This window comes from Perognathus longimembris, chromosome 18 (assembly GCF_023159225.1).
Source record: "Perognathus longimembris pacificus isolate PPM17 chromosome 18, ASM2315922v1, whole genome shotgun sequence".
Classification (NCBI taxonomy): Eukaryota; Metazoa; Chordata; class Mammalia; order Rodentia; family Heteromyidae; genus Perognathus; species Perognathus longimembris.
The window spans coordinates 11,697,992-11,718,640 of NC_063178.1; the positions used below are offsets into that span (position 1 = coordinate 11,697,992).

General features: G+C 47.5%; 1 protein-coding gene across 4 annotated transcripts in view; it reads right to left on the minus strand.

Moving 5' to 3' along the window:
* Positions 1-20,649, minus strand: part of Frmd4a (FERM domain containing 4A) — a 273,063-nt gene that overhangs the window by 99,041 nt on the left and 153,373 nt on the right. For all 4 annotated transcript variants that reach the window (XM_048368006.1, XM_048368004.1, XM_048368008.1 and 1 more), the window contains exons 4-7: positions 18,024-18,116; positions 10,521-10,605; positions 2,374-2,430; positions 683-705 (exon numbers count right to left, since the gene is read on the minus strand). In XM_048368006.1, coding sequence (XP_048223963.1) covers positions 683-705; positions 2,374-2,430; positions 10,521-10,605; positions 18,024-18,116 — 258 coding nt within the window. The remainder of the gene's footprint in view (positions 1-682; positions 706-2,373; positions 2,431-10,520; positions 10,606-18,023; positions 18,117-20,649) is intronic.

The window sequence follows — 20,649 nt, forward strand, 5'->3', positions numbered from 1 at the left end:
TCCTTAGAGCTCAGTATCTTATGTAGTTAAGATTACACATGCGGCCCACTAGTACCTGGCTCTATTTCTTTCTAATACCGATTTGCATGGGCCCTGATACCACACTTCGCTGTGAGGATGTGGGTACCTCCTCTCGCTTGTAGCTAGACCTTGATGTAAAGTATCTTGGGTTTTCATAGAAGAATTTGATAATGCAGAATCCATGGAAAGTCCCCGTCTTTGAGTGCAGCCCCATTGGGGTATGGCTACAGTAATCTTTGTGAAGGTCATGAGCAATCTTAAGGGATTGTGGGTGATTTCAGCCATGTTGCTCACTGGGTGGTGCTTATGGAATGAATAGCAAAATTCAAGTTTGCCTTCTACAGGGTTACTAAAGCCATCCCCGGTAGCTAAGCCTGTTTATGTTATCTCCAACACAGAGTCTCAAACAGGATGAAAGGGACTGCCTGTGTTTTTAGTAACCTACAGGATTTTTGTTTAATGTGGTATATCACTGAGTTTACTCTGCACGATCTATCCATTCCTATCCACAAGCTGACAGATAGGTCTCATCACTGATAATACATCAACCAACTGTCACCTACAAGGGATAGGCATGCAGTGCTCATCATGGGAACGCCACAGAACACATTTTAAAGCCCAAACAAAACAAACAAGAAAAGTACCACTTTGGTAAACTCACCTAGAAAAATCTCCCTTTGCTTCCTGCAGAAAAAAAAAAAAGAACATCAGCAAAACACACAAATCCAGTGCTAGACTGTGAAATATATGCTGTCATTGGGCCAACAACCCTGAGAAAACCAGCTTCCTACTCTCACCTACCACTACTGGAAGACGAGATGGAGCTGTGCATTTCCCCCCGGAACAGGAAACTCGAAAGTCAAACTCTAGAAAGTTACACACAAATAAACTGATATGCAAGTTGTTACTTGCAGGCCCTGGTCTCATGTTTTTTTTTTTTTCCCCTAAATCTGAATGTGTGTTCAGATAGAACTATTTCCTCATTTTCCTTTCCTTTTCCTTTTTCTCCTTTCCCTTCCCTTTTCTCCTTCCCTGCCTTCTTCCTATTTTTCTTTCTTTGAGACAGAGTAATGCTCTAGACCAGGTTGATCTTGAACTCTGAGCCTCAAGGCCTCCTCCCAGATGGCTGGGATTACAGGTGTGCACCACTATGCCTGACTAGAACTATTTCTTTTTTTTTTTCTTTTTTTTTTTCTCAAATTTTTATTATCAAACTGATGTACAGAGAGGTTACAGTATCATACGTTGGGCATTGGATACATTTCTTGTATTGTTTGTTGCCTTGTCCCTCATGCCCCCCTCCCTCCCCCCCTTTCCCTCCCCCCCCAGGTGTTCAGTTCACTTACACCAAACAGTTTTGCAAGTATTGCTTTTGTAGTTATTTCTCTTTTTTTACCCTGTGTCTCTCAAATTTGGTATTCCCTTTGAATTTCCTACTTCCAATACCAGTAAACACGGTTTCCCATATACTCAGATAAGATTACAGAGATAGTGTAGGTACAACCATAGGAAGGTGATACAAGAACTTCATCAATAATAGAAACTACACATACATATAGGACGTTGAAAGTAGTTACAACTGTGATATATCACTTTTTTCCATAACGTGGAGTTCATTTCACTTAGCATCATCTTATGTGTTCCTAAGGGTATAGCTATTGGGCCTTGTGATGCTCTGCTATGGCTTCCCTAAACCTGTACTAATTATTCCCAATAAGGGAGGCCATAGAGTCCATGTTTCTTTGGGTCTGGCTCACTTCACTTAGTATAACTTTTTCCAAGTCCTTCCATTTCCTTACAAAACTATTTCTTATGTCACCTTTTGTTCATTTTGTACTGTGAGTTCTTTCTGCATGATACCAAAGACTAGAGGTAGGGATGTGGAAATCAGTGAATCAAGACTAAGACCTTGCTATCTAGCAGTGCTAAATTAAATATTTGTTGGAGTCATTTCCACTCTCTCCATCTCCCTCTCTGACTCCCTCCCTCTCTTACATAAGCTAAAGGGTTTTCTTTTTCGTTGTCGTTATAAGAGGCACAGAGTGATTGACTGGCAATTCATTCTAGCTATTCATTGGGTTTTCCCCAGGAAAGAAAAGGGTACCAAACTCAGAGAAAGCAGGGTCACTGAATGATCTCTGCTTAAACATCTAACTTTCCTTTACAGTGACATACAGTCTTAAAAATTTGGAATTGTGAAACCCGTTTGTGGCCATAAGATCAGCGCTTCTGATCAGCCCCCCGCCCCCCTGCCCCGCTAGAAAGAGAAGACAGAATGCAGCTGGCCACTGCTTGTGCATGCGCAGTCTTTACATCTGCATGTCCTTTTGCAGTCTGGGTAGAGCGACTTACCTGTAAAATGTAGGAAGCTAATTCAAATACCACTTCACTGTCAACGTCAATAAGCTCCTAAAAGGAAAACCAGCAGGCAAGGTAAGTTTGGTAATATGTTACGAGTTTTTTTTTTTTTTTTTTTTTTTATGACAGCTGTCTGCACAGAGACTTACTCTTCCTTGCTGAGGAGTTCCCCAGAGTCTCAAACACAGGAGTATCAGATCACAGATCTGAATGACCTGCCCCCTAACATTCCTAGACACCTTCCTCATTGCTCTGAGCCGGAAACACCCAGTGTTTCTGAGCTACACAGCATCCACAGGCCTCATCCTCAAATCTGAACACAACATGAAGGAAGGCACCATCTCCAGTGTTTCACAGTCATGTTCACCTCACTCATCACTGGAGTAGGGGTGCTTGCACAATCAATTGCATCGATTGTTAGTAAAATGCATTGATTAGTGGTAAATCCTACTTCTGAACTAGGGGCAAGGCACTATGGGAAGAAATGCATTAGTGGGATTATGACTCTTCACGTTAAAACTGAACTTAGGGAACTTGAAATCTGTAGCTCATCAGTTACATGAGGGACCTTTCACGTGCTCTTAACTCAGTGTAGCAAAAGGGCTACCATGTTGTTGGGACAGAGAACAAGTTTATTAATTGCAAAAGCGTCTATGGCTTAGATCACTATGAGGTGCAGTTCCAGTATGTTTATGCTCTGGTTTCCATTTTTCTGGAGTTCATTTCAATAAATATTTTGCACGATCATAAGCACATAGACATTGTACCTTTGTATTCCTCTCCTAAGAGTATTCTCCTTTGGCTTCACTGTGTGTAAATGCCTGAGTCTTGTATAATTTATCATGTGTATTTTAGATCTAGCTTCTGCATATGAGAGAAAACATGTGTCACTTGTCTCTCTGAGGTTGGTTTATCTCACTTAACATGATTTGTTCTAGGTTCATCCAATTCCCTGTAAATGACAGAACATTATTCTTTCGAATGATTGTGTAAAATTCTATTATGTATAGATACCACATTTTTTTGATCATCAATTATAGGGCATCTGGGCTATTTCCATGGCTTGGCTATTGTGAGGAGTGCAGCAATGAACATGGGTGTACAAGTGTCTTTATAGCATCCTGGTTTGTGATGTTCTATGTAGATGCTCAAGAGTGGAATGGCTGGGCCATAGGGAAGATCTGTGTTAATCTTTTTCAGGAACTTCCAGACTGCTGTCCAAAGATGTTGCACTAGTTTACAATACCACCAAGAGTGCAATAGGGCTCCTTTTCCTCACATCCCCAGCAACATTTGTTGTTTGAATTCACAATGTTGGCCAAGCTGACTGAGGTGAGATGGAATCTCAGAGTTGTTTTGACTTGCATTTCCTTTATGGCCAGGGGTGTTGAACATTTCCTCATGTGTTTCTTTAGCATTCTTTAAAAGAGTTACTTTAAATTGTCACTTATTTGAACTAGAAACCAAACCCTGATTTTGAATGTTCTAATTATTTGCAATGAGTTCTAAACTGTCCCCAGTAATTCAAGATAAAGCATTCATGCAATTGTATACCTATCTCATAAAGAAAGAATATTCTGGAGGTCTTCTAGCCCTAAGCATTTCAAAGATGGAAGTAACATCTTACTGACCCATGTCAGAAATACAGCCTAAGAGAATGGCCCAGAATAAGGAAGAATGGAGGACAATAACTCTTTCTGCTTAGCAGGATGGAAGAGGTTTATGGCTCTGTAATTGATACAAACCATCAATGCTGGGCATGCAGAGGAATGTCTGGAATTACAGCGGTGGGATTACCAGGTCCCATCAGAATGTAAATCATGGAAAAGTGCACAAATGATCGAACAGAAACCCTGTCCAGAGCTTCCACAATGGCTCATTTCTACTCCACAGGGTCCATTTCCCTTCCCACCACTCAGCTTCCTAATGAGCTCATGGTTCTCCTTAGCAGACCTGCACGTGTGTGCTTTCCTGTCAAACATTTACCCCACCTAGCAGCTAATGGTCAGTGTGGGCTAATGGTTAACATGGCTGGGAGGTTTACGTCTGTGCTGCTCCAAACTTCCCATCAGAAAAGTCCTATTAAGTGTGAGCGTAGAGTTTAGTTCAGGATGTGCGGCATCTGCTAGATGGAAGGATCTGTACCTGTGGGTGGAGGAACAGGTGGATGGATGAGGAAGAAGAGGAGGAAGCAAGAGAGGAGGAGGAAGAGGAAGGGGAAGGGGATAGGTGTGTAGAGGTGTGTAAGTGTGTGTGTGTGTGCATGTGTACCCTGGCACCGAGTCTTGAACTCAGGGCCTATGTGCTGTCCTTGCGCTTTTGTGCTCAAGGCTGGTGTTCTACCACTTGGGCCACAGCTCCCCTTCCAGTGTCTGCTGATTAATCGTGATAAGAGTCTTAGATTTGTCTACCCAAGCTGGCTTCACACTCCAGTCCTCGGATCTCAGCCTCACCAGTAGCTAGGATGCTAGGTATGAACCACCGGCCTCGGGCTCATCTTTTCTGAGCTGGGGCGTCTCATCCCATCTCCTGCCTCTGGGCTGAGCTTTGCAAGCTAGCTCCTCTGGTTACCAGGCCTCTGGGCATGGCTACCACAGTGTGCGCTTCGACCACAGCCAGCCTTGCATGAGAAACGCCTTCCTGTGGCGCGCTAGGTATTTCTTCTTGCTTCTGTTTCTTTTCAGTGGGCTGACTCATGTGGCGCATTCCATCACAGCAGGTCAGGCTGGACTTGCAAAGTGCCTCACTGGACAGCACAGAATTCCACAGGGAGACGCCGGGGTAGGCGGGGCCTGCGGGGCCGTGGCGCTGGCCGGGATTGCGTTGAGCTTACACAATCACCTTCCCCAGCCCTCTGCCAGGTTTGCAAGTCACTTCATGCTTGTCACGTGACACACATGAGTGCATGCGTGCCACTCACACTGAGCCATTGGCCGTGCCCGGGGTGACACTGGGGTTTTTCCCGCAGGTTGTTGCACACAGCGTGGATGGCAGGGCCCTGTGGGCTATAGTGCCTAGAGCGCTGGAAGGGTCCCTCCCCGTCCTTGCTTTTGTTTCTCCTGCTGGCTCCCCCACAACACATGCAGCATCTACACAAATCAAAGAAAGGGACCAGAACGCCCTGGCTCTCACGTGGCTTCCTCTGTCTGTCGTGGGGTGGGATTCTGGGCTTTGTTTCTGCTACCTATAGATAAAATGACATCATCTGCTCATTAGCAGAGCTCTTTGAAGATCTCTAATAAAGACCTTTTCTCTGAATGACAAGAGTGATAGCAATTTAGACCTCAGTGGCCAGGGTTGCCCAGTATTGAGTCTAATTGCCTAGATGCAATAACTGTGAAGCTTCCAGTCCAATGCAGAGAGCTCACAAAGGAACACAAAGCACAAGGGTTTTTAAGCTTTTTCTTCCATCATGATGTCCTCTTACTGAATGCATTTAGGCACCAAACCTGGGAATTTGCAAAAACAAACAAACCCCAAACCAGAAGAAAGCAAAAAACAAAAAGCACAAAACCCAGGCAAGTCCTTGGTAGCTAGGGTCTCCAACAGATCCATTAAAACCAGTATTTGGATTCAGGCACTGGTGGCTCACACCTGTAATCCTAGCTACTCAGGTGGCTGAGACCTAGAGAACTGAGATTCCAAGTCAGCCCAGGCAGAAAAGTCTGGAGGATGTCAGGAGCTAACCAGCAAAATGCCAGACTGGAGAGGTGGCCCAATACTAGAGTGGTAGCTATGAGCAAGCAAGCTGAGTGAGAACACGAGATCCGGAGTTTGAGCCTTGGCAATAGCACCAAAGCAAACCAACAGACCAAGACTAGAACTGCCCATCAAATCCTCAGCAGAACTGATTTAAACAGACCCACCACAAGGACTCTCCTGAAATTTCAGACCAAGAGGAATCAAGAGGAGATCCTAACAGACACCTGTGTTTGGGAATTCCAGGGTGGTAGTGGTGGCAGGGGAATTACTTACAATGGGGCAGTAGGTGTTTCCAGAACAACACTTGATATTCTGAGAGAAATATTCATTCTGCATCTCTATGCCCTAACTATTCATCAGATATGAAGGTAGTAGGATAAAGACATTTTCAGATATACAAGGGCCACAGACATTTTGCTTTCCAAATGTACATGATTTCTCCGGATTATGGGACGGTGCTCTCCAGAGAAACAATGGTGTAAAGCAAACAATAAGAAGCACAACAAGAGTAAAACAAAAACAGAGGACAGGGGGACCCAATACAGAGCAGAAAGACCCAGATGAGGAAGGAGTCTCCCAGGGAAGAGCTGCAGAAGAAACCAAGCAAAGTAAAACCAGAGAGCGAGGGAGCGAGCGAGAGCGAGAGAGAGTGAGAGAGAGCGAGAGCGAGAGCGAGAGAGAGAGAGAGCGAGAGAGAGAGAGAGAGAGAGAGAGAGAGAGAGAGAGAGAGAGAGAGAGAGAGAGAGAGAGAGAGAGAGAGAGAGAGAGAGCGCCCCAGGAATCACCTTTGCCTTAGGAAGAAACTTGAGAATGCATTTGCAAATCTGTAGGGGTTTTGGAAGGAAAAAGAAAAAGCAAAGGACACATAGAAAGAAGCAATTAAAAGCAAAGCATTTCTTCCCTCTAGGTCAAACAACTGGTTGCTAATAAAAGGAATCACAAGGGCAGAAACTATACGGCTTAGTCATCATCATGTCATGTTGATGACTGGCTTGAATCCAGCTCTGTTACCACCTACAGAGAAAATGAGGAAAAGGGAAAGTGTGAGTGCTCCTATAAACCACCTTAATCCTCAGCCATCTATCTATCTATCTATCTATCTATCTATCTATCTATCTATCTATCTGCGAGATGTGGTGGTGCATGCCTGTAATCACAGCATTCGGAAATCTTTTCAATGAAAGCTTGGTTTCATAGCAAATGAACGAGTGAATGGATTTCTTTAAGTCTAAAATGGATGAATCTAGGAATAGCGGTGCCATTTATTTAGAAATGTAGAGGCAAATATTGAAAGAGACAGCTAAAAGTGGCCGAATGCAGTAGAACTTGGGTAAGGGAGGAGGTGGACATATTTTTATTATCGTCAGCCTTTTAGAGCCATCTGACTGTCAAGCTATGTCCCATAGATCGTTGAGAAACACACTCAATTAAAAACAATTCTTTTTTTTTTTTTTTGCCAGTCCTGGGCTTTGGACTCAGGGCCTGAGCACTGTCCCTGGCTTTTTTTTTGCTCAAGGCTAGCACTCTGCCACTTGAGCCACAGCGCCACTTCTGGCCATTTTCTGTATATGTGGTGCTGGGGAATTGAACCTAGGACCTCCTGTATGCGAGGCGAGGACTCTTGCCACTAGGCCATATCCCCAGCCCCATTAAAAATGGTTCTGAGGGTGTTGAAGACAGTACCTTGGACATGCTTGGCTCTGCACCTCAGCCCCTGACAAAACATAGATGTAATCCTTTGAAATGTGAATGAGCCTGGTCCTTTGCATTGGCAGGGCTAAGCAGCTGGCTTTCTCTGGGCAGCTTCGTTTCTGTAGGATTCAGTCCCAGAGAAACAAGGAGGGAGCTGGTGGCAAACGGCTAGGTAACCTGAAGCCCAGAAGAGCAGCAGAGCAGGGTGGCAGCTTATCAGCCTTCTGGGCTGTCCAGCATTCCCATGGTGCTAGAAGGCCATGCGGGCAGCATGCGAAGACTCCTAGCCAAGGGATGCAATGTAGATCTGGGTCCAGGAGGCTGACAGCGCTAAGCGTGCTCCGTGCTCGTCTCTCGTTTGCTCTAGCACGTGTGGGTGGGGCTGGCAAAGCTCTTGCTTAGTCTGGAGGATCAAGAGCTTGGAGCTGGTGTTTCCAGAAGGAGGGATCCCATGGAGTGCTTTCCCTGAGTGGCGTTGCTGGAAGGAAAATCCAATCCAGCAAACACCAAATTCCCAGCCAGCCAGCCCCATGGCCCCAGTTATCTGTGATTCTGACTGTGGGGCCAGGGTCCTGTCCATTCGGCCACACCCGTCCTTCCCAACGCCAGCTCCTCCTGCGAGGTTCTGCATTCCCACTCTAGGTCTCTCGGAAGACAAGGAGTAGATGCCCAAGGCGCTCTGTAAGCTGTCAGTGTGTGCCAACTGGGGACCACCGAGGGACACGGGTGGTGTCTGACATTCCTGTATCCTACACACATGTTCAGGGAAGCCATCTTTGGCCATCGGAGCTCACTTGCATAATCAAGCGGAAGGAGAGACTTGGAGAAGTAGAGGAGGTTCTAGAATGCTGCCCACTCCCTGATTAGCAGGTGGGCTGTGGGGATGGGCAGTTAGTTGGGCTTTCGATGGGGCTGGCTGCACAGGCATCCTGTACATCATCTTCCCTCGCTGTAACATTCATTTCTGAGGATTTAGTCTCCTTTTCTATTTGATTTGAAATTTTCCATAAATTCCCAAATCCTTGGCGTTCCTGATATCCAGTTCGAGCTTAGCTTTTGTGACTGGGGGGGGGGGGGGGAGGGCAGGGGGCGGGGGAGGGGTGGACTGAGCTACTCCCAGGGAGAAGCTGTATCCATCCCTTTACGCACTTGTCAGGCTGGAGCGCGAGCTCATGGGCTTGGTGGCTTCCTAGACATTTACTTTAGCTCACGCCTGCCACCTGGTGGACACCTCACCTTTGATTTCTTAACTTTGAATGTGAACATTCCTCCTTCTCCCCCTCTTCATTCTCCTCCTCCTCCTCCTCCTCCTCCTCCTCCTCCTCCTCCTCCTCCTCCCTCCTCCTCCTCCTCCTCCTCCTCCTCCTCCTCCTCTTCTTCCTCTTCCTCCTCCTCCTCTTCCTCCTCCTCTTCTTCCTCCTCATCTTCCTCCTCCTCCTCTTCCTCCTCCTCTTCCTCCTCCTCTTCTTCCTCCTCATCTTCCTCCTCCTCCTCCCTCTTCCTCCTCTTCCTTTTCCTCCTCCATCTCCCATGCTTTGTCTTCCTCTTCCTCCTCCTCATCTTCCTCCTCCTCTTCCTCTCTCTTCCTCCTCTTCCTTTTCCTCTTCCATCTCCCATGCTTTGTCTTCCTCTCTGATACCTAGGTTTGAAGTGAGGTCCTCACACCGGTTTCTCTTACTCAGCTGCTGCTCTACCCCTTGCCCCATGCCTCCAGTCAGGCTTTTTGCTGGGCAGTTGGACAAGGCCTTTCTCAGTCTTCCTGCCTAGGCTGGTTCTATACCGCCATCGTCCCTGCCTGGGCCTCCTGAGTAGTAGCTAAGACTACAGACACGAGCCACGGGGGCCATGGGGGCTTAGGGAGAGGGGAGAGTTTCCAAGGCCACAGAACTACAGCTGGTGTCCTTTCCTCCAGCTGACAGAAATCAAAATGACTATGGCGTGCTCTGAGGCCCGGGGGCGGGGAGGGGGGGAGGGATCTTGGCCCAGTAACTGCCACCGTTGAGGTGTTACTGGAGATTGAGCTTGATGTGGCTGACTGCTTGCACTTGGCGCAATTATTCTGTGCGTCGTGTGTGCCCAACTACTTCCCAAAGGAAAAGCGAGCGTGTGCACACCACTCCAACTCTGGGGATCAGGTTGGGTGAGTTCAGCTAAATACGAACGTAGTACAGGCCCCAAGATCTTGGAATATATCCAGTGGTTCCTCCCCCTCCCCCACCCCACCCACTGTGGTTTCTTGGCTTTGGAGTTCCCAGGGCTGTGCCAAAAAGCAGGAAGTAGAGCTGTGACTCAAGTGGTAGAGTATGCCAGCGAGCCTTAAGTACAAAAACAGCTCAGGGACAGCACGTCTGGCACACACACACACACACACACACACACACACACACACACACACACCATTCATACTTTCAAAGTTCATTCATACCAGTCTATGTTGACTAGCACTTTTGTCATACTCATCCAGGTTCCCCGTTGGCTAGTGTATCTGTCATACTCATCCATATTCCCCACTGTGTCAGCTAACAAAAAGACCTGTAGCATTGGCGCACGGCTAGGAAACGCCTCTACAAAGCTCTGACATTGGCTAGCTGATTCCGCCTCCCCCCCCCCCCCCCGTGAAGTTCTTATTCATTTATAAAGGCTTCTTCCCATCAGTAAGACCACATTAACAGCAACAACGCCGCATTTGTGGCTTCCGGTGCCATTGGCTTTCATGGGAAAGCAGCCAGGAAAGAAGATGCTTGTACCTTGTAGATGCAGGACTTGGCATTCAGGAAGAACAGCTCGATGGTGGCGTTGTCCTTCAGGTAGGAAATGCTTTCGATGTAGAACCTGCAAGAGCAAAGACACACGCATTAGCCCCCAGGCACAGCCCAGTGAAGCCAAGCCTTCTCCCCTGCTGAGGGTTCCGACTTGATCTCCTAGTGCTACAGGAAGGAAAAAAGCCCCAGCCGGCAACTTGTCTTGGGTTCCTTTTTGAGGGCAATTTGACGCATATATTTATAGACAGTAGGGTAAGTTCACCATGTCTGAGGGCCCCCGTGTTGACAAGGACCAGGGCCTGCTATCTACCTGGAGGAGCAGGTGCTAAGCCTACCCACTCTTTCTTTCTCCTTATCTGTTTTCTAATCTTTCACAATGTGTATGTTTTCATTACACTACCTTTTCATCCTAAGTATTATTGAGGTCTGTGTGTGTGTGTGTGTGTGTGTGTGTGTGTGTGTATGTGTGTGTGTGTGTGAGAGAGAGAGAGTGTGTGTGTACTGGGGCTTGAACTGAGCCGCTCACTTTTTATTTCTCAAGGCTGGTGCTCTTCTCCTTGAGTCACACATCCATTTCTAACTTGTTGTGGGTTAATTGGAAATAAGAGTCTCTTGGATTTGTCTGTTTGGCTGGATTCGAATTGCAATCCTCAGATCTCAGCCTCCTGGCTAGGATTACTGGTGTGAGCTACAGCTCCCTGGTGAATTGGACTTATTATTATTTTTTTTTAATGACGATAATGTCTTCTGCTTAATGAACAGCGAGGTGGGTGGAGTGGTGTTTCTCCTTGAAATATTTCCCATGGGCTTTCCCGAGGGTGGCAAATGGAGACTCGATTTGAGCATATCCCAGAGAGCTGTGGCAAGTGTTCTTCACACTGTAGTATTCCCACATATTAAGCCAAGTAAGATCTGAATTCCTATCCAGATGGAGCCTGTGCTTATTTTTTTAAAGAATGAAGCATGCTGGCACTAAGTTTACATTAGCTGTGCCTTTCTGCACGAATGCCTACAGAGTTGACAAAAGCCTTTAGTCAGTCACGGGCGACTTCTCTGACCAGCGAGCTGAGGGAGGAACCTGGCTAGGCTGCGACTGAAGTGCTGGCGAGGTGAGCCCTGATCTCGGGAGTCCCCACGCTGAGAGGAGATCAGAAGACTGGCCAGCTGGCAGCTGGATGGACAGGAGGGCAGGAGAAGAAGGTGAAACGAGGAGAAGGAAGTCACACACGTTCCTCTGGGCGCAAGTCAGAGCCCGTGGATTGCGGGCTGCCGGAGCCAGCCTGATGACAAATCATACAATCCCCAACTATACAGATACCAGTTCTCCAAATGAGCCCCAGGAAATAGAAACAAGAGGATTTGCCTTGTTTTTTGCTCTTGTTTGTTCGTTGCCCTTTGGAAGGGCAGGGTGGGGGCACAGAAATGGAGGGACAAAGGGTGAACTGATACAGCAGTGCTACTCACTAGACACTGGGTTAAAATGGACTGTACAACCTATGGGTGGAGATGGGAGGGAAAAACTGGGAAAGAGAGAGGGAAGGGGCGACATTGTCCCCAAAAGAAATGAACTCATTACCTAACTTATATAACTATAACCCCTCTGTACATCACCTTTATAATAACCATTTAAAAAAAAAGGGAGTCAGACTCAGTCAATGGCTTTCCATCTACGAAACTGACTGTTTTTTTGTGGTGGTACTGGGGCTTGAACTCAGGACCTCATACTCTCACTTGGTTTTTTTGTTCAAGGCCAGCACTCTACCACTTGAGCCACACTTCAGTTTCAGTTCTTCACTGATTTGTCTGCCCAGGGTTGGCTGGCCTTGAATCACGATCCTCAGATCTCAGCCTCCTGAATAACGAGGATTACAGGTGTGAGTGGACGGCACTGGGCTTGTCTGTCATTCTTGATTACTACCAGGCCGCCTTCCTGCGAGTGACCAGTTCCGGTGGGCCAAGACCAGAAGTCACTCATTTTGGATCCCCCAGCCCAAATACAATGCTCCATACAACTTTTCTCTTCTCCATTCCTTCCTTCCAGATCAAGAGAGTAAGGAGGAATGACCAATAAATGATTCGCAAGACATCAAAAGATTTCTGATGTGCAGTCTTCTGCTGCAGCCAGCCAGTCATGAGCCCCTTTTACTTTCTCTCTCCAGCAACACAGAAAAAAGACTCGACTGTTGGCAAGCCTGTATGTATCCTAATGTCAAAGTACCAACATGACCTCGAAGGGACCCCCTGATGGAAACGTTACTGTAATAGTAAATTTGAGTCTAAATCTGAAATAGCCTAAGTGTGAATATCTTTATCCCATTAAGGCTTTTTTTTTTGGGGGGGGGGGCAGTCCTGGGGCTTGAACGCTGGGCCTGGCTCTGTCCCTGGCTTCTTTTTGCTCAAGGCTAGCACTCTACCTCTTGAGCCACAGCACCACTCCTGGCTTTTTCTGAGTAGTTTATTGAAGATAAGAGTCTCATAGACATTCCTGCCTGGGCTAGCTTCAAACTGCAACCTTCCGATCTCAGCTTCCTGAGTTGCTAGGATTACAGGTGTGAGCCACACGGTACCTGGCCTTTGTTTTAGTTTTTGAGAATTAGGGAATGAAGACATTCTGTGCTCTCTGCCCCTGAATCCTGAGCCCCAATCTCCTCTCAAATAGTATTTTAAGAAAACATAACACTCCCCATTTCCCTTGCAATGCTATAATTCAAATGAGGTGGTAAAGTTGGCAGGAATACCATTTCTGTTGTCTGGCACGAGGGATAGGGAAGGTGGTAAAAATATCACATTTTTACTGAGACAAAAAAAAATTCCCTCCTCGTGACAGCAATTGGAAAGAGGGTTTCCTGTTAACCTTTATCACCAAGACAACGGCTTGGAAAACCCCGGGCACTCTGGGCCTGTCATGTTTTGTTCATAACCTTGGACATTCAGCTCATCCTGAACTCTGCATTCATGGCGGGGGAACTGCCAAGGTAAAAATGCCTGGAGAAAAACAAATAGAAGACGTCTCCATTTCACACCCAGAGCCAGCATCAGGGTGAAGAGGCTTGTGGGGAGATGGTGTGTGTTGATTTCCATGCAAAGTGGAGACTGTCTTTTTTTATGTAAATAAAATAAAATAAAATAATATTAGGCTCTTTCACAGGTGCCTGGTCCTCCGTCCTCTCGGGCAGTAGGTGGCGCTGTTGCATTTCCTTAACTGCCCGTGTGGAGAAAGGCGGGCTTCCCCAAATGCCAGGCTCACAAAGAACATTCTGGGTCTCTTGGAAGACCCTGGGAAATGAAAGAAGGTCTTGCTGGCCCAGGAGGGGGCAGCCCTGCCAGGCTGGCCAATTCCTAGAGCTAGCAAGCCCCTCATCATTGAGCAGGACTCTCACGGGCAACCCACCAATCCAGGGAGAAGCCTACAGCCATACCCTGCCTGTCTATCACAGGGATGTGGCCCCCACACAGGGGACAGCCCTGCATCCCTGGCTGCTGAGGTCATCTATACCCCTACCTGCAGGCCTGCCTCACCGGTCCTCCACGCAGAGACCACAGACAAGACTTCTGCTCCCTCTCCCTCTCCCTCTGTCTTCTACCCACTGGGGACCTTCCAATAAGGCCCCGCCGGCATGGTGCGGTACCCACGGCCCCCTCCTCTTGGTAACTTCCCCACAGTGGCTATCTCTTCACCTGCCGGCCCCATGATGCCGAACCACTAAAGAAATCCTACACAATGCTGAGCGGATGGCTTTTGTATGTGTGCTGGTCCTGGGGCTTGAACTCAGGGCCTAGGCAACGATCTCAGGTTTTTCACTCAAAGCTAGTATGCTACCACTTGAGCCACAGCTCCACTTGTGGCTTTTTGGTGGGTCACTGGAGATAAGAGTCTCAGGGACTTTCCTGCCCAGGCAGGCTTTGAACTATGATCCTCAGATCTCAGCCTCCTGAGTAGCTAGGATGACAGGTGTGAGCCACTAGCACTCGGTTTACAGTTGTCCTCTGGATTTGAAGGGAGCATCTTCTAGGCTGAGGACGAACCCAGCCACGACGCTCCTTGAACTCCAGGAGTCACATGACACGTGTGCTAGCTCTATGCCCTGGAAGAGCGCATGCTCCGTATTCCTGTGTTTGAGTGCATGGGCTCTGCAGCCTTGAGCAGCCCCAGCCCCTTCTTTCACTCAAGGAAGCATCCAATGGCAACAGACTGAACTCCATCCACCCAGATGATGCCAGCTAGGTCCCCCAGCCGGCTCCTACGCCTCCCTCCCTCCCTCCCTCCCTCCACAGCCACCCGCGGGCACTCCAGAACCACTTTGTGTTTCTAGCAAGTGTTAATTACACGGACCGGTGATTTCATTTCGTGACGAACACAAATGTCACATTTGGAATGGCTGACTTTTGGTGGCCCCACAGAGTGGCGATAATGGCAATGATAAGCGGTGACTTTCTGTGGCCAGACATCGTGGATGTTTCAGGTCTCAGAGGCCTTGGGGGCGGGGGTGCACATGGAAGGGGGGAGCTCAGTCACAGACAATGAGTTGCCATTGGGGGAGTGTGAGGTCAGGACTGGGTGGAACTGCGATGACGTCACGGGGTTCCACATGCTTTGTGCGCTGGGGCCTAGCAGGGCAAGGGGGCTGGGCACTCCAGACCTGAAATTCGAGGTTTTAACACTGACTGGAGGTATCGAGGGCCAGAGGCATCGGTGTTCAGTGTGGGAAGGACAGGATGGCCCTCTACACTGCACGTCCCTCAGCGAGCTTTGGCTCACAAAGGTCACTGGAGGACCTGTAGTCTAAGCATCTAAGATGCTGAGTGAAGATGATCATGAGTTCAAAGCTAGCCTGGGCTACACAGAAAGATCCCATTAAGAGAGAGAGAGAGGGAGGGATGAAACAGGGCTGAAGGAGAAAAATCCCACCTGCTCCTGCTTTCTAAGGGTAATTTTTTTTTCTTAAACCTGTAGCTTGGGAGATTGGAACTTTGATCTGCAGATCTCAGTTTCCTGAGTAGCTAGGATTAAAGGTGTGTAAGCCACCAGTGCCCAGCTTGGTTCTTATTTTTGAGATGGGGTCTTGCTTGCTATCTTTTCCTGGGTTGGCTGCTAGCCATAATCCTCCTACCACTAACACTGAAGTAGCTATGACTACAGCACAGCTTGTAAATGACTTTTTTTTTAAAGAGGTAAAACCACTAGCTGTTTCTCAAAAAAAAAAAAAAAAAAAAAAAAAAAGCAACGGGGTTTTACAGGCATTTGTGGCTGTATTGGGGACTAGCCCTGAGCGGGAGGTTAGGTTTGTATCTTATAATACAAAGCATACTAGTGGGTAGCTTGGAGTTACAGTTGAGCATTGAATCGATCCTGTACATTTTAAAAAATTGTGTTCCTAGGTTGGTTTTCCATAGAATTGTCTCCTAAAGAAAAGTGCTCATTGATCACTGCTTGGCTATGTAACATGGTGCCCTATGAAGCAGGTTGTAGCCTGGGTTTTCCTAACCATTTTCTCCAAGTGCTGTGAAAGGTTTGTAGATTGAACTCGCGGTGCATGCGGCTTTGCATGGGGAGGGGTGGGGGGATTTAGGGGCCAGCTTAGCACTATTGGCAGATTTGAACCCTTTGTGGGGAAACTTTGCCTATACATTGGAAACTCGCAATATCATCGGAATAACTATTCAGCAAACAGAAACAGAAAGCTGAGTGTCTGTGGCTCATGTAATCTTAGTCACAGGAGGCTGGGATCTGAGGATCGTGGTTCAAAGCCAGCCAGACTTTCTCTGGGAAGGGAAAGTCTATGAGAAAGCCTATGACAATAACAACAACAAAAACCCATAAGGTCTGCAGACTCCCAGGACTTGTGTTAAGAACTGTGTACAGAATGAAATGTCTCTGTACTGTGTCTTGGCACAACCAATAAAATCTCAATGAAGGAGAAGAAGCCTCTGGAAGAAGGGGCAGGGCTGGGGGGTGGATCCGTTGTCAAAGTACTCATCCAGCCAGGATTACAGGTTAATGAACTGCTTCCTGTCCCCCCCCTTCGCTTGCCCACCCTGCCTGCTTTTCCTGCTGCAACCGTTCATCTTTGCTTTCTCGGGTTTCCTTTCCCCTCATCTGAGAAACGGAGATGCAAGAAAGAGAGCTTGCCGTTGGAACTGTCCCAATCAGCAGTGAAGATGGCTGGGCTTAGCTCTGTTAGCTTCGAAGCTGCTAAGCAAATCAAGACAGAAGTGCAAAGCTTACATCTCACCCCTCGGCAGAGGGAGAGACAGACACTCCTGTCCAAAGGGCCCTTCAAGGCTGACTTGATAGCCTGTCTGGTGGACTCAGGCTGGCGGTGCCTACAACGGCAGTGCTGACTCTGCTCTGTAGGGAGCATGAGGTGTAGTCGCAAGCATCCTGCTCTGGATTTTAAAGGATTATTTTAATAAGAGCGGAGTCTGTGTGTGAGGTGCGAGTGGAAATGTCCACTTGGGGCTGTGGCTCAGTGGTGGGCACTAGGGAGATGATGAGGACAAGCCATGTAATGCTTCAGAGTGTTAGAGCCAAAGTTCTAGAAAGAACGAACTGGGTGTCTCCACAGACAGAGCTCAGAGCTTCTTGGAGCTCCGATTTTGCCACAGCTTGGACTTTGCCTCTCCCTTAGCATCCTGTGAGCTTTTCCTAAGAGGAGAAGGTAAGTCCTGGGGTCGGCTTCGGAAGACTGCCTGGAAAAGGTGACTCCTAAGAAGCACATGTGACAAACAATGGTTTCCTGGCAACCATGGATGAAGCCGTTGGATGAGCTGACAAGAACTGCCCAGCTCTTTATATTACATGAGGCCAGATCTTCCCTCGCCAGGAAACCATCAGCCTGTGCTTTGCGTCCACGTACTCCTGTCGGGGAAAACCACGTGCTTCCCAGCACACTCGAGTGGCATCTATGACGGAAACACAGATTTCTGTTTCAGAACTTCACATGCCACCAAGAAAAGCAGCCCAGAGCCCCCGGGCTGTGTGCTGTGGAAAGCGACTCTGTGTAGCCTGAGGTCTACAGTCCTCTCCCACAATTCCCTCAGCCCCCCCAATAACCCCCAAACACTTTTAATCTTCATTTCACACATGCACCCTAGTGCAAGCGTGCAAACAAGGGCTGGGTCATGGCTGACGTGGAGTTCAAATCCCAGTACTGCCACACACACACACACACACACACACACACACGAGTACAAGGATAGGTGTCAAAGCACACATCCCAACCTGCTCCCTACACTGACACCTCACACACACCTTGCACACGCGCTCCTGCACACATGATGCACTCTGCCTCTGGAGCTCACCGCTCCTGCACAGACACATATGGCGAGCTCTCACTGCACACTCCCTGCCGTGCCCTTGCACACTCACGCCTGGCTTCCCATCCCTAGTAGAAACCAAGATGCACTTGCCGACCCCAACCTTCGACTCATTCAGAGCCCTGACCGGGGGGGGGGGGGGGGGACAAATGTGAGCCTACGTGCACCTACCTGACACAAAAGTACAACACCACGGGTCCCGACTTCTTGGGGAAATCGTGTTCCAGCACCCTCCGGTCTAGCTGAAGCCAGTTGAGATGTCCCCTGGAAGAAGAGTGACAAACAGGTCAAGAAGCATTTCCTGTGTGTAGGGGAAATAAGAGAATCCCTGCCTTCCTTTCATTTGACCATGCACATCACTGTCTCTGCCAATCACCAAGCCAAAAGAACAGAAGGGCTCCAGCCCATAGGCGGTCAAAAGCATTTTCATTGGTACCTGGCTGATAACCATCTTTACAGCTGAGCAAGTGGAGGCCTCCTTGGTTTATTGATGCAGCAGGTCAGACGATTGGGTCAGTAATAAATGTGCAATTGCTTTGGGGCAATAGAAATTGGATGCATTTACTTAACAGATTGCTTTTGGTTCCAACGCATAATACAAATGGATTTTTTTTTCTTTTTTTGGTTCAAGCCTTAGTTCCTTTGATAGAGATGGCCTCAGGGAGAGCTTTGTGGAGGGTTAGTGGAGGGTGGAGAGTGGGGTGCATCTGTCTGAACCCATCTCTGAACCCAAGAAGAGGTCTGCATGCTGATCCGCGAGGATGATTTTCTTGTAGCCAGGTTACTTTGGAGAAAGCCAAAGCAAGGCGATGAGACTCTTACAGATATCACCAGATGCAGCTCTTCAGATGTTAAGATGTTTAACTATTTAGTGTCTGTCCCTAATGATGATGCCCAGGCTCATCAACGATGGCCCAGGGACCCTGATTTGGCTACAAAGCCTCAAATCCCGATTAAGGCAAGGTATGGAGCAGGGAGACACTATTTCTAAATCATGGAATCTTCAGACCAACTGAGATTCTTGGCTTTAAGTTTTTCATTCTGGAGGTGTTTTTTGTTCTGCTATGTTATCTTCAGGCTGCTTCCTGTTTTCATTATAATCCCTCCTGTACTATGTCTTATCAATTACTTCCTAAACTATAAATACAGATTCAACAAGGGAGGGGAGGCAAAGGTCAGTTATTCCTGGATCTCCAGTGGTTAGCAATGAATTTGAAGTGAATTACATATTTATTCAGGATAAATTCCCTGACATTGTGTCCCATAGACATATTCTTTTTTTTTTTTTTTTTGGCCAGTCCTGGGGCTTGGACTCAGGGCCTGAGCACTGTCCCTGGCTTGTTTTTGCTCAAGGCTAGCACTCTGCCACTTGAGCCACAGTGCCACTTCTGGCCATTTTCTGTATATGTGGTGCTGGGGAATTGAACCCAGGCACTCTAGCCACTAGGCCATATCCCCAGCCCCATAGACATATTCTTACAGGTCAAGAACTGACACCAGGCATAAACACCACTCCTGCCTGAAATAAAGGATCCGGGCTGGGCATTGGTCATCCTAACTACTCAGGAGACTGAGATCTGAGGATTGTAGTTCAAAGCCAGCCAGACAGGAAAGTCCATGAGACTCTACTACCCAATCAACTACCAAAAAAGCTGGGAGTGGAATGGAAAATGTGGCTCAAGTGATAGAGCACCAGCCTTGAGCAAAAGAAGCTTAGGGACACCTCGGCCCTAAGTTAAGCTCCAAGATGAGCACCAAAAAAAAAAAAAGGATGTCACATGAAGAGTTCACTCTGCTCATCTAGCGAGGGACCCAAGGTTCCCTCAATAACATGGCATTGGGACAGAAGGATGAGGGAGGAATCCAGAGACCATCCCTTGTTGGCTGACACCATTCTCCTTGACTCATCCTCGCTACACACAGGAAGAGTTATGTCCAGACCTTCTTGGATCACTAACTATCAGGTGCTGATGCTGTTTGCAGGGATGTCTAACAGCACAGCACTCTTCCCTGGGGTGCGGGGAGGAGACATGGGGGTCGACAATGCCTGCCTGAATGCCAAGTTCATCCGCTGGGATGACCCAGGTGGAAGTTGGGATCATGCATGTTCTCCTGTCTTGCTATCTAAGAGTTAATGACTGGAAACTCTAGGCCCATTGATAAGTAAACTCTATTCCCAGAATTCCTGCTGATGGGTCTTCCTGCCACAATTAGAAAATTGGCTTTGTGCTTTAAATGGTAGCTAAGCCTGGTAGAGCCTGTGTGGGTGTCTCAGCCAATGACCCCCAAGTTCTAGTCCCTCAGGGACACAAAGATGCACTCCTGGGAGCCATCAATTTTCAACAAGCCAGGCCATTTTGAGTTTCAGTGATTTGCATCAATTAAGCCCCCAAAGACTATCAACCAAGGGATTTAATTAATGAAGATACAGGATGCTGAAAAATATCCGTTACTTTCAGGCCCCTTAGACAATGATGCTGGGGTTTGGGTATCTGTGACCTTTCTACAACTTGAGCAAAATCTTTGTACTTAAATTTCTGTGGGAAAGAAAGAATGTAAGCTCTTAACACTTTTCAAAGGGGATCTGGGATGAAATAATAGGGTAAGAACTATTCATCTTCTTAACTGAGACATAAAGATGTGTTCCAATCGCAATTGGCTTTGAAAATACGTAACAATGGCCGATTTTTTTTCTTTGTCCCTCAAATTTCTAGGTACATCTTAAAGTTCCCTCATGTATATCATTCAATGAGCAATTCATAAAATACCTGACAGGGGATTAAGATTAAAATTTAAA